Source organism: Opisthorchis viverrini (assembly GCF_000715545.1).
Source record: "Opisthorchis viverrini unplaced genomic scaffold opera_v5_51, whole genome shotgun sequence".
Lineage (NCBI taxonomy): Eukaryota > Metazoa > Platyhelminthes > Trematoda > Opisthorchiida > Opisthorchiidae > Opisthorchis > Opisthorchis viverrini.
In genome coordinates, this window is record NW_008751707.1 from 1,509,695 (window position 1) to 1,526,528 (window position 16,834).

General features: G+C 46.1%; 1 protein-coding gene across 1 annotated transcript in view; it reads left to right on the forward strand.

Moving 5' to 3' along the window:
• Nucleotides 1–3,729: 3,729 nt before the first annotated feature.
• T265_03537 (hypothetical protein) overlaps nt 3,730–16,834 on the forward strand; it is a gene marked incomplete at both ends in the record, with an annotated part of 34,234 nt that continues 21,129 nt past the window's right edge. The window contains 3 exons of the mRNA XM_009168049.1: nt 3,730–4,449; nt 11,275–11,516; nt 14,869–14,966. Of these exons, the coding sequence (XP_009166313.1) occupies nt 4,061–4,449; nt 11,275–11,516; nt 14,869–14,966 (729 nt within the window). The remainder of the gene's footprint in view (nt 4,450–11,274; nt 11,517–14,868; nt 14,967–16,834) is intronic.

The window sequence follows — 16,834 nt, forward strand, 5'->3', positions numbered from 1 at the left end:
GTTTAATTTGTGGTGACAAGACTACGCCCCGATGAGCATGTTCCCTGCAGGATGGGAAAGAAACCTAATATACTATTATTGACTACGCCCCGATGAGCATGTTCCCTGCAAGATGGGAAAGAAACCTAATATTACTATTATTACCTCAAACCAAAGCTACGTCGACGTTTTATCCGCAATACACTTGCCGTGAATATCCCCATTCCATTCCTGTTGTCTCATTGGCAGCTGCCATTTTATTTGCATCCTCCGCGACCTACCGTTGGCAGCGAATGTTTGCTTTTGGCATCTGAACTGACCAAGCTGTTTCACTGACCCGGTTCCCCCCTATCCGGAAAAAATATTTGATTGCTATAGTACCTTGTTACTGCACAAGCCGCAATTATGGCTGCTTGACGATTTCACACCTCGCAGATTTGGTAGCATGCACAAGAGATAAAAAACCCCTGTGGTGGTCGAGTATGTTCTTCAGGGAGGGACACTGTTACGTTGCATCAGGGTGTATTCGTATACTCGCCACCTCTAAAGTAGCACAAATGAACCGCCCTTCGCCGATGGTACTTAATTCACAGGATCTATGGAGGATAATTTTTGAGCTAGGGGAAGCGAGTCAGCTTTGCACAAATGTCACAAAATTTCCTCCAACAAAACTGTAATCTACCAGGCCTATGTAGAAAATAGATTCAAGACCCTATTATTAGAGGCGCTCTTTTAACTCAAAAGAGCTTGAATGAACCATGGTTGATTTCTTTTTCCATTTTCTTAATTGTCTTTCATTGTGAAGTTAAGTAGCCGGGTATTTCGGGAAGGGCACAGTATTTGCTGTGCACTTCGTCTTTGCCTGAATGCCAGAGAAACTGCCGCCATCGAAGCCTGGTACGACTTCAGGTTGGATTGCGATATAAAAATATGTGTGTATATAGATCTGAAACTCGTGGTCTGATGGGCTGAAATAGGAAGACGCAGCGCACAAGGCTGGCATAATCTATCGCTCCAACTAAACCGTCCCGGACTCAAGCCTTAAATTTCCACCTTCCCTCCTTCAGCTTCGCGGAATCTTTCACTTCGACACGAACCAACGAATCATGAATTAAAGCTCCAAAATTTAACGCATAGCCTTTTCTTTATACAAGGGACCAACATCCTTCCTCTCGAAATTTTTATCAGCCAATTTTCTCACGGTAAATAAGGCTGCCGAGGATCTAAATCCCAACTCCCCAGAGACTGATACACTCTCAATCTACCTTCAGTCCTCACGTACTGACCCACACATTCCTCCAATGCCATCTTCCGTTTAACTCGTGTTGGCTGGACTGCCGGTCGTAAATTTATCGTCCCATACCCACTCCTGACGCACGACCGCCGAAGCGCTTCTTACCAATACTGCTTTCCATTCACCGAAGTTCTGATGAGCTATGTTCCTCCGATATCAGTTTATTTTTTTCTGGTCATGCTACCCATAATGTACTAATTCAATTCCTTCAACACAATTCGTTGTTGGAAGTTTGAGATGGGAGCACGCAAGCTACCCCAGCACGTATGACGTCCTGTGAGCAACGTGACTCCAGATCACACTGCATCACGTTCTGGCCAGCCACGAGCTCTCACGTTAAGTGTTCCTCACTCACGAGTGAGGCAAAGTTTCACCCTTATTCTCATTATTCTATGCACTCTGGCCTGAGCAAATTCTATGAGGCCATTGATCTCTGGTTGTAGAATCAAAACTGTCGCTACTCATGATACGTCTACCAGGACCTGAAATCCACCAACAAAGTCGGAACATCCACTTCCAACACTCCTCGCTGCCACTCCGTATTCGCACAATGGAATTGATTTCTCGAAAACTACGGCATTTTCAGTCTTGTCACTTCATAGTGTAGGATGTCTATGTATAATGTATATGTTCCTGTATTATTGAAAATAATCTACAATGACGATTTGTTTAAGTGAGCGAATCTTCAAGGGCAATAAGCACTACCGACTGTGTATACGTTGTCTAATTTAATAAAAAATCGCGAATCGTGGAAAACGTTGACTAATTTACAATGGATGAAACTTTAAGATAGCTTTCCAGCCAAAAAAACTCCATGGACATCCCAGAATCTTCACGACCATTAAAGATGCAAAATATGCGTAGGTGCAATCGTGCAAAAAACTTTTGGTGAATAATTCCTGTTGCCGGTTGAAATTCCGTTGTCCACGTTCATTATTTGCAAGAAGTTGTGCACGTTTGCTGACAAAAGGGGGTTTTACCATCAAAGATTGCGAATTATGCTAGGAAGACCCCGACGTTTATCGACTAGCAGCGTGGAACCTACTTCGATCATAGCAGCCACCTAACCGAACACGATGCCGGAGCGCACTCATCCACCTGTACCGGAGAAAAGGTTGAAAATGGATGTCATGAAATGTTGAGATATATTGGTCGTTCTGAAGTGTACATAGCTCCTTCAGGAGGCACACGGATTGTACCTTTGGCCGTTGAAATCCTGAAGTGAGAGGAAGATATAATTTAGGTTGGCGAAATACCACCACAAGGCTAGCGGCCGACAAGCTGGTAGGATTACCTACACAAAATGCACTTCAACAACTATGTTGTCGTAGATGCCTGTTCACGCAACGCCATCTTCAGCGTCAAAACCTGTCGGTGGTGGTCTGGGAACAAGTGTAAGGGGTACGCCTTTTTCCGGTAGGTTGCAGTCCGACAGCCATCGTTGGTGGATTGGGAAGCAAGCTATGTAAAAGTCAATGAAGAATAGCTTTTACTGCTAAGAATGGACTGATTCTGAAATACAGAGCAAAATGTTCGCCCTCTACGAGCGCATACATAACCGGACGCCAGGTTCCCTTGCCGTTCGATATCACGGTGTACAACTTATATCTACATGCCGAATACCAAGTGCTTTAAAAAAATTACCCAAGAGGGTTTGTTGTGTGCGTCCTGTCTAAATTCACTACATCTGGAAAGCATTGGAACAACGCTATCTGCTGCCATGGGGAGAAGCGTATACTGGTACAGTGACCTTCCTCTGACTGACACACAAGCACGCGTCCGGTCTCCTTAAGTTTTGCCAGGACCAAAGGTATATCATCTGCCGCACTAAAACCCAAATATGCAGCACCTACTCAACATAGCCGGTCGGCCCTTCCGGCGGTAGTTGTATATATCCTGAGTGGCGAGAATATTACAGAGTTCATCCGCCACAAACTGCCACACCTTACGTGATGCCGTTTCATATTTCAGAAGGGCCCTGCAGGTGCCCAACTCGTCTTCGGTTAGCCACCGACCAACCGGAAGTCGATTGTACAAAAACTTTGACAATTTGGTTGTGTTCAAGAAAATAAGAGGTAACTGCCAGTGGTTTTTTGCCTTTCTCAAATAAAAAACCATACCAATCTATGTTCGTAAATTCCAGCTCATTAAATTTCATTGTCCAATGAAGCAATAATGCCTCTTGCGGAAAAAGTTCGGTGGACTACTTTCCTAGTATCCCGGAAACCTTAGGATACCTAGGTAAAGCTCAAAAAATCAAACTGGTACTCTGAACTCAGTTGCCTACCTGTTTTAGTCTATCAGGGACTCGTCTTAGCTTTCGAATATTCAACTCCATTGTGCGAATACTGAACTCCGTTTGTGTAGCATTTCGGCGCAAAACGTTTTATTCCTTCCGAAAGATTTTGAAGCCAGAGGCATTGTGCGGCTCATGGGGCACGTGACTGACTGACTGAGTGACCGAACCTAACATACTGCCCCTGATTTCCGACTCGTGAACACATCTGATAAACCCCTCTAACGTATTAGCAACTAACTGGCCAATCACATACGAGGTTCCCGTTTGGCCCACCACTGCATACGGGACAGGCCTCACTACTTGTGGCTTCTCGCCACGTGGGCTTCGGTGATGGCAATCTCGGGACTCTGAGATGACGGTGGGTCCGAATATTGAAGATCGCCCGGGTTTGGCCAGGAATGATTATGTTATAGCCGGATCAGTCAGTGGGTTCGTTTCCAGAGCCATTGTTCAGCCCCTGGATGTTCTGAAAATTCGGTTCCAAGTACATGCCGCTTTTCATCTTATTAGTCCAGTTACAATCAGAGCCCATACGTGTGTCGAATACAAGCAAATATCATGGATTCGTTCAGGCGATCCGTTGCATCAACAAGGAAGAGGGGGTGGTTGCATTTTGGAAAGGCCATATCCCTGCGCAGTTGCAGGCAGTTACTTTCACAGCCCTGCAATTCTCCACTTTTGAGGTTCTTGTTGCCCATTTCGGACGGAAAACCGTATCAAATTCAACGCATGACAAGCGCATAGCCTTGAGGTCTCCGAATACAATTGGGACTTTCATCTGTGGTAGTCTCGCTGGGTCTTTCGCAGCTATTGCGACCCAACCTCTTGACGTATTGAGAACCCGTTTCATCGCTCAGGGAGAACCAAAACTATATAGGTGAGTTGTTTCAGCCAACTGGTAATAATTAATTAATTTTCTGCAAAGCGCGTTAATTGCGTTCAATCATTTAGTTCCCCCCTGATTTCCAGTCCAATTGCCGGAGCAAAATCGCAACTCAGGCGGTTAACTCGACGGCGCTTTCTGCCTGAATGCGTATCCTCACTTAAACCCCACCGACCTATCAATCCCGCTGACACGACTGTCGGACTCTTCGGTCCGATTCTGCGCAGAAGACGTTCCAAAACGGTGAGTGCATTCATCACAGCGCCGGTCTCTAAAATGGGTACTCGAGGTGAATGCACGCGGCCTCTTCTGCCAGTACTCACCTGTTCTTCGTCATCATACTGACATTCAAAACCCGGGACTTGCGTTAAAGAAAAAGATCATATCTGCGCATCCTTGACTCTTGATCGGCTGTTTATTTCGGCCGTCATTGACCTAGTCTGTCATCTACATCCCCATACTGCTGTATAATGGGAAATAGAAACAAACGGACGGAGTAGTGGACTGGCTAGACTACCGGAAACATTCATCGTGCCTGCACTTCCAGCGCTCAGTCAGATTTTGAATATGGAGTGTGTTTCTTTGTCGGGTACCACTGTTTGTAGGGAAGCTTTTGGAGAACTCGATATACGCTCATGCGCCAACAATTATGTGGATACAAAAAACCTTAATATTCACGAACTTCTGGGGCATATGTGGTCGCTCAATCCTTTTGAAAAGAACTAGTCTGTTGACAGGGTCGAACGCACCCTTGAAGTCAATGAACACCAAGTTCGTAGGGTGCTCATGCGCATGTCACTGCTTTGAAAATTGTAGAGGTGTAAAGATGTGGTTCACCTCCCTCCCTTTTTGTCCAAAATCCTGCTTGCTGTTCTCGGGTCCCGTCTTCATGCGCCTTCGTAATTCGACGTAGAATGGTACAAAACCTCCGGTTACGACGGGGGTTAGTCCGATTCCTTCGTGATTGCCACACACTGCGAGCACCCGTTTTGGAATTTGGTACCGCTATCGTCTCACCCCAGTTAATCTGGACTGTTTTTTTGATAGAGACAAATGAATCGGACAAGCACCGACTGAGCATTCCAACTCCGTCTTTGAACAGAGCGGATGGTACCTTATCAGCACCAACAGCTCGGTGAGGTTGTTGAAGTGGTGGAGCGAGCGTCATAGCTGGGGATTGTGCGCTCGTCCTCAGGTCGCGTATGGCCGTTGATCGTACATAACAGAGGTTTGATGGAAAAATGGCATTCGTTTATTTTCGAATCCATTAGGTGTTACGTGTTCATTGTCCGGGGCTGCGTTGCTGGCCAGAAATCTACTGAGCAACTGCAGGTAGCTAGTTAAATATGTGAGCTTGTTCAACCCAACAATCCTTACACTTCCCTAATTGGAGATAAGATCGTCCCTTTTTTATCAGCGAACGTTTCATTCATCAGAGGCCTCTTTAGGACGCGTAGCAGACGGGATACTTTGCGCTCATTTCCTAAGTTTCTTGCCTTCATGTCCTCGGCAGGATGCCGAGCGGTTCTAGCTGGGTTGGGTTCCCTCTCTATTGGTTTATGCTGTTGATCAGAAACAAGGTTTCGGGACCTAAGTACTACAATTAAACTGACTCCCCTCGCTGTCTTCCGTCTTCCGACTGCGCACCTATGGTGGTGCTGAATTTGCTGCATGAGTATTGGGGTGAGCGATCGAGCTGAAAAGTGGAAGCCCCCTGCTTGATCGGATGCCCATGGATAGTTGCTTCTGCGCGGTCCGTTCGGCAAAAATGCGGGTGAATTCGGAGGTTTATCGCTTCCCGATTATTCCCTGCTTCCACCCCGACTGACTGTAGCTCTGAATTTGCCATGGAAAGTTCCTAAGACGCGTTTGTCGATCCATCACAACGAGCTGAAAGCTCACATTTAGTGGTGCTTGCTAGTGAGATGAAAGCTCGGGCAGGCTGACCAAGCGCCGTTGGGGCCGTCACAAAGAAATGAGTTTATCATGGTGTGACGGTTTGTGTGCCCCCGTAAAATCGTTCAGCTGTAACACTTCCGGTGCCTAGCTGCCATGCCACCCGGAGGAAGCACGAGGGCTCGGATACTGCCAGGTTGCCCAAGCCTAGACAGGGGGAGTTAAGTGCCAGATGTCGGGTTCGAATCACGGACCTTCCGGTCAGTAAATTCGCGCTCTAACCACTTGGGCCTTATGATTCTGTATCTGATGTTAGTGCATTTGGAAGAGACTTCACTGAACGATTATAGTAAATTCATCTAACATCCGGATCTGCCAGTCCCTCAGTTGCTAAGCGATTTCTCCGCACCTTACGCGGTCCTGGAAAACATGGTAAAGCGACTCTAGACGAGCGCATGTTCGGAATCCACAAATGTATTCCAAAACGAGCGGCAGTCGGTTATTGACCGGTGCCGTCGGTAACTGATGACAATATGACCGATTTGAGTTCGTAGCCGGCACGCCGTTGGAGGACACCATATGGCCAGACCACTTCGGCTATTCCATTATTTATTGATGCACAAAGGCAGTCTACGATCAGCACTTAGCTTAAGCAGTCGTTTGCCTTCGTCCGTCCGTACCGAGTCCAATCTATGTCGACCACTTAATTGAGTCTCAGACGTTCCAAGCCTGCCCACTTGTGCATTCAGATCTCCGTCAACCACAACGGTATTTGAACTTTTGGCTCATCGCAACATGGCAGTCAAGGCGTCTTGGATGATGTCAGGGTTTTAGTCGGTTGGGACGTAAGCTGACACGACAAGCATACATAGATCAACTTCCCGCTTATGAGACTCCTTCACAGACGGGTAACCGGTCAAGCAAGGATCCTTTCGTCTGGTGACTTGAGACGACGCCAAGCCCTGTATATCCTGTTGCAGCAGCCTCCGGATCGCTAGAGGTATGCAGCTGGAAGCGAGTGGAGAGTGGTAGGTCGGTTAGCTCAACGACCGATGTGGCATGAGATTAGTTTTAGATATATGTGGCGTGGTTGTACGTGGGATGGGATACTTCCAGGGCGCCCACACCTAGACAGGATGATGATTGGGGTCCTCAACCAAAGCCTTTGGCTCAAAAGCCTAACCACAAGATAGGGGTGTTTGGCTGGAAATGCAATTGAGTTTTCATAGTACAAGTCGCCACTGACGTTCCAACCCCCAACATGGAGGGCCAGGAGACTGTTCGTTAGACCTGTAACTACTAACCGGCTTGGTACGAGAGACTCTGAGTGCCGCGCGGGCACGACACAGTACAGCTCAATTGATCGCGGAGGTGCACAAACCGTCACACCACAGTTACCTCCGGTTTCTTCGTGAGGGAATGTCGTCACTGATTCTCCGGCGTCACATGACTCCTTGACCCGTAAGCACCAAGCGGGATTAAAATCGGGTAAAGGCTGTGTCGACCATATCTTCACCTCCGCCAGTTGTTGCTCAACTTCATATGCACAGATGACCCGCAATTTTCGTGTTTTTCGACTTGGAGCGTACGTTCGGTTCTGTTAATCGGTCATTGCTGTTACTCACACTTTCTCCACAGGGAATAACCCAGACGTTTAACTTAATCTGGTCCCCGTATGCGCATACTTCTGGGCGTGTGCGAGTGTATGGTGAGGTCTCCAAAAGTTTTCCTGTAAAACGTGGTGTCCCACGAAGATATCCTCTCTCTCCATTCTTGTTCAAATTCGCCACTGATGAAAGCGAATTCTGTAGGGTCTTCCAACCCCCCGTGTTCGGATCGTTGCTGGTGATAGCTTTGTCCATCTGGATTACGCAGGCCACATCGCACCCATCTCTAAAGTTAAAAGGTGGCGTTCATACACGATATTAGTCAGACGAACATAGAGTATTCCCGGTAAGATTATCGCAGAATCGTAGCCGGTACATTCTGCAATGAAATCATAAACCGCATGGTCAATGTTGTATGAGAGTTTCCAATTTATTTGGATCTTCAGGCTTGATTGAATCAATGTAAACTTTGAAGTTACGGAACTAATGCGTCCGTCTTATGGCATCTGGTGAAGGAGAATCAGCATCGAAAATCTTAGGCTGAAGAATGTGATCCATTTCTTTATTCGACCAAATTATTGCGACAGTCGAGATTAGAAGGAAGACAATAGAAGGGTGTAACGTACGCTTTTTAATCTAATGATGATAGTTGAAAATATAGAATGAAAATGACCAGTCAATGATATGCAAAATGTATGGTTTACATGGTTATTGCAGGCTAATGCCGGCGAATTCACAATGAGCGAACTAGAGATCTAATGTTTGGTTACGTCATGTGGACTTAAATCAAAGAACGTATCTCGCACCAGAAGCCGCGGTGGTTAGGCCATGTATTGATCATGCCGAATCATCGTTTGTCATGTCCATTCCAAAGATGCTCATGCTTAGAGTGGAAGCGACGGAGAAGTGGACGGTATATGGCCTGGTAAGAAATGTGAAAACGCTAACCAGTAGACGTAGTCCGGGCGGCAGTAGTTGCCTCCCTTGATGGAAACCCCGGGGTTCAACTCACCAATGGTTAATGATACTAGCAGACATAGTCCGATCGCGCAGTCACTGGCGCATCGCTCTCTCCTTCACTGTGCCGATGCCCGTTTCCTGGACTAAATGAACGTGCCTTCGCTTCCAATGGTTGGCTGTGTTCCACAATCTCCCATTTCCGGTGATTGAAACTGTAGCAGCTGGAACCAACGCATTCTTGGTACGTGATAAACTGTACTGGACTTGATAATATGATCTCAGCTCACGGTCAGCCATCAGGTCGGCAGAAAATGTGCAACCCACCTGATGCAGATCGCTACAGAGCGAAGGTTTCTTCGAGTTGATGTTGAAACCAACACTGCAGTTCATCATACGTATGTACGGTTGTCCGCAAATGCGAGAATGCGGACATGAGTGTGGTGGACGAGACTTCCGTACCAGACGTCTAATACTGGACATCATCAGACCGATGCACGAACTGCGCGCCAACACCGTCGCTCAAAAAAGCCTCATCCACCATGTTCGCTCGATAGAAGTAGGACAAAGTTGAGGCTCAGACGCTTCCATGTTTTGCGCTGGTGAGGATTTCAAAATCGCTTGAAGCCTATCCATTTGTCTACACTTTCACTCTTACCCCTTCATGGAATTTGGCGTTCGACCATGTTCTGAAAGAATTGTCAGTGGTGCATTGTTTGATGGAGTTCCAGGCCTTCTTGTAGCCAGTGAAGAGAACATGGACTGGCTGACGGCGTTTTGGGAATTTTTCGGGAGCTATCGTGCAAGTATGTGTTCTCCAGCTACCCTGCCATTTTGCGTTTGTCTGTTCGCGTCCCGTCTTTGGTAATCGGTGGTCCAGGGACAATTTCATCCCTGCCCGTTGCAGCTTGGTCGACACTTGTCGGTTGGCCCAGCAGTTTTTTAAAATGCCTGCGCCATATTTCTGGATGTTTGATGTTCGATCGGTAGTTTTCGGACAATCGTAAAATCCTTTGTACTGCCGCCGAGCAGCAGATTATTTGGTCTACCCACCTCGCTTTGTCCGCTACTGGAGGTGCCGAGTCAGGTCCTTCCTTTAACTGCTGTTTCTTGACCCCGCTTACTCTTAGGCAAGAGGTGTGACAGACACTTTGTTGTTTTATGTGCTAGTTGTTGTCAAGCGAGTCAGGGCGTCTCGGCCCAGTTGCACGATATGGCTGACAACCATCATCATCTGGTACCCCCAAGTGGGCTGGATGGATTAAAATTTCTCAGTGCGGAGGCCGGTTGATGCTGATCTACTAACTTGATTTTCGGATCTTCGAGACGTTTCACGTCCAGTAGTACAGTTGGCTTAGTGCGGCCTATGAGACTGGATGTTAAGCCTCGTTCGGACAAGCTGGTTTATTCCAAAGTCGGCTCCTGGTATCACTCGGGCGATGCATACCTCCCACAGTACGCCACGGCCTACTCGGTATCCTGATCACTCAGTGACAAAGAAGGGTTTTTTTGTCGGACTGAATTTTAGGAGAGATCACCTGATCAAAGCCTTACGGCATAAGTTACTTGCTGTAATAGGTCGTCCATGTCCGGCCACTCAACGAATGCTGCTCTCATCAATGAGACAAGTGAATCTTCGATGTGCGGGGCGCACTGTCCTCACACGTTGTGACCCAGTTCACATGTAGTTGAGGCGAAACACATTGGCAGCATGAGAAGGAAGTTGTGTGAGCACATCCCAGAACATTTGCCTCATTATTCTAATCAGATGACCGATTGATCGACCGATTACCCGTAAGACGAGAGCCGAAAGCCTGCGTGATCGAGTGCCAAGCACATTCTATTCACTGGACACAGTGTTAACCCCTGTACAGCGGTTAGAATTTTGCTGCTCAATGTCAACCCGAAATTGTTAGCTTTCGGGGAGGCTGTGTTGATCAATCAATAGCAATCCAGCTTATGCGTATAAGGGACCGACACAATCTATCAGCTTCTCTTGAACTTTAAAACCGACCTTATTGGCCCACCATACGATTGACTACGTTCCACCGTTTTATAGTTATTTATCCTGATTTACGGTGAAAAGTTGGTTTTAAATATTGATGCTAAAGAGCGGAAAGCGAAACCTCGACATCCTACAGCCTTTGTCATCTTGCTGTTTTATTTAAATGTCCAGGATTTAATTATGTCCAAGACCCGTGGTGTCAATCGACCAACTCTACTGAGCCCTTTATTGTTGCGTCTTCTCATCAAGAACACGGCTCCACTTGATTCATTCACCTCTTTTCGGTAGACTGCCCCCACTTAACATGCGTATAATCATTACTTCTCCATACTCCCTTTGTCTTTTTTTCCGTAGAAACATTTATCACGCAGCTAAGCATATCGCGACACATGAAGGCCTGCCAGGTTATTTTCGCGGTTTGCTTCCGTCCCTGCTTCTGGTCACCCCACAAACCGGTCTGCAATTTGCCATTTACCACGCCTGCAACCAACTAGTTGGGGTTATACGATTACAATGGCTGGAATTCAGAGATTCTTCGAAGCAAGGCCATTCCACATCGAAATCTCAGCGATATGGAGCTGATTCTTTCCCAGTTTGTGAGTTGTCGTCTTTTGTACCTCGATTTTGTATATTTCTGATTTAAACTGATACAGTTCTATCGTCTAACGTACACGTCCAAAGAAAACGCTTGCTCTGTTTAACACAAAGTTACGCATCCCATGGTGACTGTAATGGTTATTTTCGGTTTACGACCGTTGTATTGTTTGGTATATTACTCTATAAGGAGCCTGTCATACGACCACATAGCTTTACACGATATACGCCAGAGAACCTATCACTACCTCTGAGTACCCATCTACTAAGATAGCTTGATGATGCCTTTTCTAATAGTTTTATGGAAGAGGTGCTGTACTTTTCATGACGTATACTACTAACGCACTACCGATTTGGAAAGGACTATCTCGCCAATTGTGTATCAAACTTTATTTTCGAGGGTCACAAGTACCATCAGCCACCGATACTTTTTTCATGAATATCAATGAAGGGAATTCATCACTAAGAAAGCTTTTATGCATCCTTCATTCTTATCTTTTTCAAGCACATGTAAAAGCCGTCTTTTCTATATTCCTCCCTCCGGCAAATGAACTCGTATTAAATCCGGCGCGCTTTTGCTTTTTTATTGGCTAAATTAACTTGGGAGAAATAAATAACGACGTTCGAAATTTAGTATGATTGACCGTACACTGAGGTCATAGGCAAAATCAGTGACGAGCATTAGTGGGTCATCACCGATCTGATTTCGTGAGAAAAACAACTTCAGTCGCAGAAGAGTGGTGATAGTAATCACGTGTAATAAAAACCCCTTTGCAGTGTTAGATTNTAAATCCGGCGCGCTTTTGCTTTTTTATTGGCTAAATTAACTTGGGAGAAATAAATAACGACGTTCGAAATTTAGTATGATTGACCGTACACTGAGGTCATAGGCAAAATCAGTGACGAGCATTAGTGGGTCATCACCGATCTGATTTCGTGAGAAAAACAACTTCAGTCGCAGAAGAGTGGTGATAGTAATCACGTGTAATAAAAACCCCTTTGCAGTGTTAGATTCCTGCTGCGATGTCGCACTAAAAGGCTTGTTAGAGCACGAGGCACCACAGTTTACAGTATATATCTGGGTCTATCCCACTAAACTAAACCTCCCCAGCCTGTTTTCTTATGCTCAAATGATGGTATGCTGGTTCGCAGTTTCATCCGATATGTATATGTATATGCACCTCTGATCATTGTTGTTGGGTCGCTTTGGCGGAACGGGTGTGGTAGCCCTTATACATTGATGTGGCACACAGACCTTCGTGCTAAACGTTCCATGTATGAACTAAATCCGGGCCCAGTAAATGGGACCAGGTGCTCCTGCTGTCGTTGCTTTGCGCATTTGCGATTTGACGGAATTGTCTACAAGACTAGGAATATCAGCGCCCGAGTCTCCAACCCTGCTCCTTCATTTCAGTGGTCTTTCTTCTCTTTATTCACTGATCCCGTAGACTCTGTCATCTTAAACTGTTCTCCATCTTACCTCTTATGGTGCTCCGCGTTCCCGATTGTGTAACAACAGTGCGCACGTGATCACACCATCAAATCCAGCACTGATACCACTTGAGATGGGAGTTTGTCGAAATCAACAAACTTAGATCCTCCCAAATTCCCCCATGCGTCCATAACCTCATCATCCCACTGCCACTCTACATTTCCCTTAGTTGACAATCTTCGGTCTTAAATTTTCCAACAATTCGTTCTAGTTATCACCACACAAGCATCTGTGTCGATTGACTATCTATTTTAGTCACGCTAGTTTTAACCCCCAAATGCATTCTGTCGTAGAGTAACTGTTGTTGTCTTTGGGATAGGACTCCTTCCCACTTAGACATTATTCATGCGATCCAACGTAAAATTATACACCTCGGTGTCGTGCCTTATCTGGCCGGTAATTTGCATGTCACTACTGTCAGACCATGGTTTATTGTGTGATTTACCGTTAAAACTACAGGAGTTATTTTTCCGGACTGGCTCCTATCTCTCCATATTTTTTGATCGCTTAGCGCAACTGCAAATCTGACAGCCCTTACCAAGTTTGTAACACTCGTTGCTGGACTAAGCCATTCCTCTCCGTGTTTCCTCGAGCTTAGGTTACTTATAACCTCCGCATCACTTGATGGTTTACGACTAGAGAATATGAGGCATCTTTAGGTCTATGACCACTGGTGTCTCACAACTCTGCCGGAATCAGCGAATTCGCAGTGAGGCGGTCAAGGAAGTGGGTAGCAGCAGGTAGTTCACTCAAGGAATACATCCAGCACTACAAGCTAAGGTATCTGGGCCGTGTGCCAAGCATATTCGGTGACCATTTACCCAGAAGAGCGTTGCTCGCCATGCCTAATTCATGGTTGCGAGAACCCTGAGGTGGGCAAAATATGGCTTGGAAGTAGGGAACGAAGGATATCATGTTCAGCTTTAGCATCCTTTTGGTGCTTAGCTGTCATACCATCGAAGGAAACACAAGGGCTGAAATATGCTCAAGTTGCCCATGCTTAGCCAGGAGCAGTCGGGAAGTAGAGTTAAGGTTTGAACCACGGAACCAGATAACCCTCCCCGTGCTTGGCTGGAGACGTTGAGGAGTGTTTTTCTTCTGCACCGTCATTGGTAATGTAGAGGAGGATGACCAATTGAAATGCAGATAGAAAACAGTGGACTCGTTCCGAGAACACGGACATTTTTACTGTTCCTCCTTGGATTGTGCTTTCGTGAGAAATAGAGAGATATTGGCACCGAGTAGCATCCTACGTTTATTTGCCCTCGGGGAGACTGGTTTTTCAAACGCACTCTATTAGAGAAATGATAGTGTGAAGTGAGAAGAGATAATAAGCTTATTCACAATGTGACTATTTGGTTCAACCTCCACTCACTCGTCACATAAGTCTAGGGTTATGTCTAATTCCTCCAGCGAAGAACTTTCTGGCCCAATTTGTCCATGTTTCAGGGGCCCACTGCTTAATGCGCGATTATCCACCTGTGGAACTATCACCTAGACACCGATCAAGTACATTTTCCGAGATGATCTCTTCTGAAAGGTCAATTAAAAATTGTAAAAATATTCTATAGAAGACGTTTTTGTTGCTCTCTCTGGCACGCCCCACCTGCGGTGTCTATTGCGCATTATTTAAAAGGCCTACAAATTCACAATTTTGTTTCCATGCAGCCGGATGCAGCTTTCATCTCGCCGAAGATTTTGTCGGTAACATTTCAGTCTTCACGTTATCCTGATTGGTCTAGCAGGTTTTGGTCACTGCATGTGCGCAGAATTTCAAGGTGCTTACACGAAGTTTTATCTTGTTTTCATCGGCTGGAGCTGATAGCTTTATCGCGTCTCTTCTTTTCTGCCTTCATCTGCAGCCTCAATTCAAAGTATCATCTCAGGTGGTTTGGCTGGGATGGGCGCCAAGTGTATCATCTATCCCATGGACATGGTTAAGAAAAGAATGCAGATTCACGTAAGTTTTACCACCGCCTTGAACACTTTTGCCAGTTTCATTTAGGGTACTGTGTGCATTTATTCAAACAATGGGCTTCAGGAATCTCTGTTTTTTGGTTTCAGTGCATAGCTGCTGTGCATGAGAGCTAAGATACCGCCAGCTTGTCTAATTCCACATAGAAGCAGTCGGAATGTTAGGGTTGGTTTCGAACCACAGACCGCCCGGTAATTGGCTTTGTGTCTTGATTTCTTGGCCATCTCTAGCTTCCCTTACCAAATGAGAGGTCGAGATGACTCAGTGGTTACCGCGCCAACTTACTGGTCGGAAGATTCGTGGTTCGAACTCAACCTGTGCATTTCAGCTGCTCTTGTCTAGGCCTGGGCAACCTAGCAGTATCTCAACCCTTGTGCTTTCTTCGGATGACGCGGCAGCTAGGGAGTGAAAGGGTGTTCCCCGTGAACGGTTATTTTATTACTATCATCATTCATTATTACCACATAAAAAGTAACTGATCTTCCCACATCTGTTTGAACCTTTCCATGAGCATTGGTCACTCTGGGGGTTAGTTGATAGTATATCGTGTGACTTCAACTACGCGATGGAATTGGAATTGGTAGTGGTTGCCATTTTTCGTTTTTCATCCGATTCGAGAGTCGATGTCACTGTTGGGTGCACACTAAGGGGCCGCAAATCTGGTTTGGAAATATTGTTAGGAGGAAGATTGAACATAACTTATACGGGACGTGTCAATTACCGGTGATGCCTGCGCATAATGCATTCGGATCAATCTCTCGTTCTGGCATTAGTTTTGGATATTCGAAATCGTCCTCATGGTTCTCATCCGGTTTGATTGCTTTGAGGGCGAGATGGCTCAGGTGGTTAGAGTGCGAACTTACTGACCGGAAGGTCCGTGGTTTGAGCCCAACCTCTGCCTGTCAACTTCCCTCGCTTGGTATCATCAGCTGAGTCGCCTAAATCGCTGCATACAGCAGTGCGGATAACCGGAAACATGCGAATTCTGGCAGCTCTCATTATTCTTTACCCTTATCTCTTAACTCTACTGCCGTCCCGCTTGATAATCACTCCTCCATGGATCCCAGCAGTGGGCACGTCAGTGAGGTACCTAGATAATTGACCAATCGCACATTGCTGCTCATATCTTCCGAGAGGTAACCTTTAGAATGCGAACAACGAACTGCTGTTTTGTATGCTCTAAGTACTTCATCGATAGTTATCTGCTGCATCTCTAAACCTTGAACAAATGATCTAAGTGCAGTGCTTACAACATACTTCCTCTAGGTGCTATTGATTACAAGCTTTGAATGACACTGCAGCTGTAGCGGGTTGCTCCATTACTCAGCTGAATATCTGTAGAAGCTGGGTCTGTGCAGTCCGGCTTTCCATTTCCATGAATATTCCCCTGGGTCGAAACACTGAACACTGTTTGTTTATCTTGTCCATTTTTGTGTTATCTAACCGTGTATATGATTGATCGAAGGATATCTACCGATAACCAGCGCCCTCTTATCTGCCAGAAAGATCCTAGATGTAGCCCTAACAGCAGGAAATGCGAATGCACAAGTAAGGTACTTCAGTTCAGTGTGGACACAAAAGTTATTGAGTGCCCGTCTTTTGCAACGTTATCTTGTCAGGAGCACTGGGTTCCGACACAGTGGTTGCCGTCTCGCTACCTGGCGTTAGCCTGCTGCTGAACAACCTTCTAGCTAAACTAATCCCGGTTTCATCCTTGGCTGCCAACCGTTCTGGATCGGCATCTGAGTCGTTCGTTGAGATGGCCCAAGTGGTTAGAGCGCGAATTTACTGACCGGAAGGTCCGTGGTTCGAATCCGACCTCCGCCACTCGACTTCCCCTGTCTAGGCTTGGG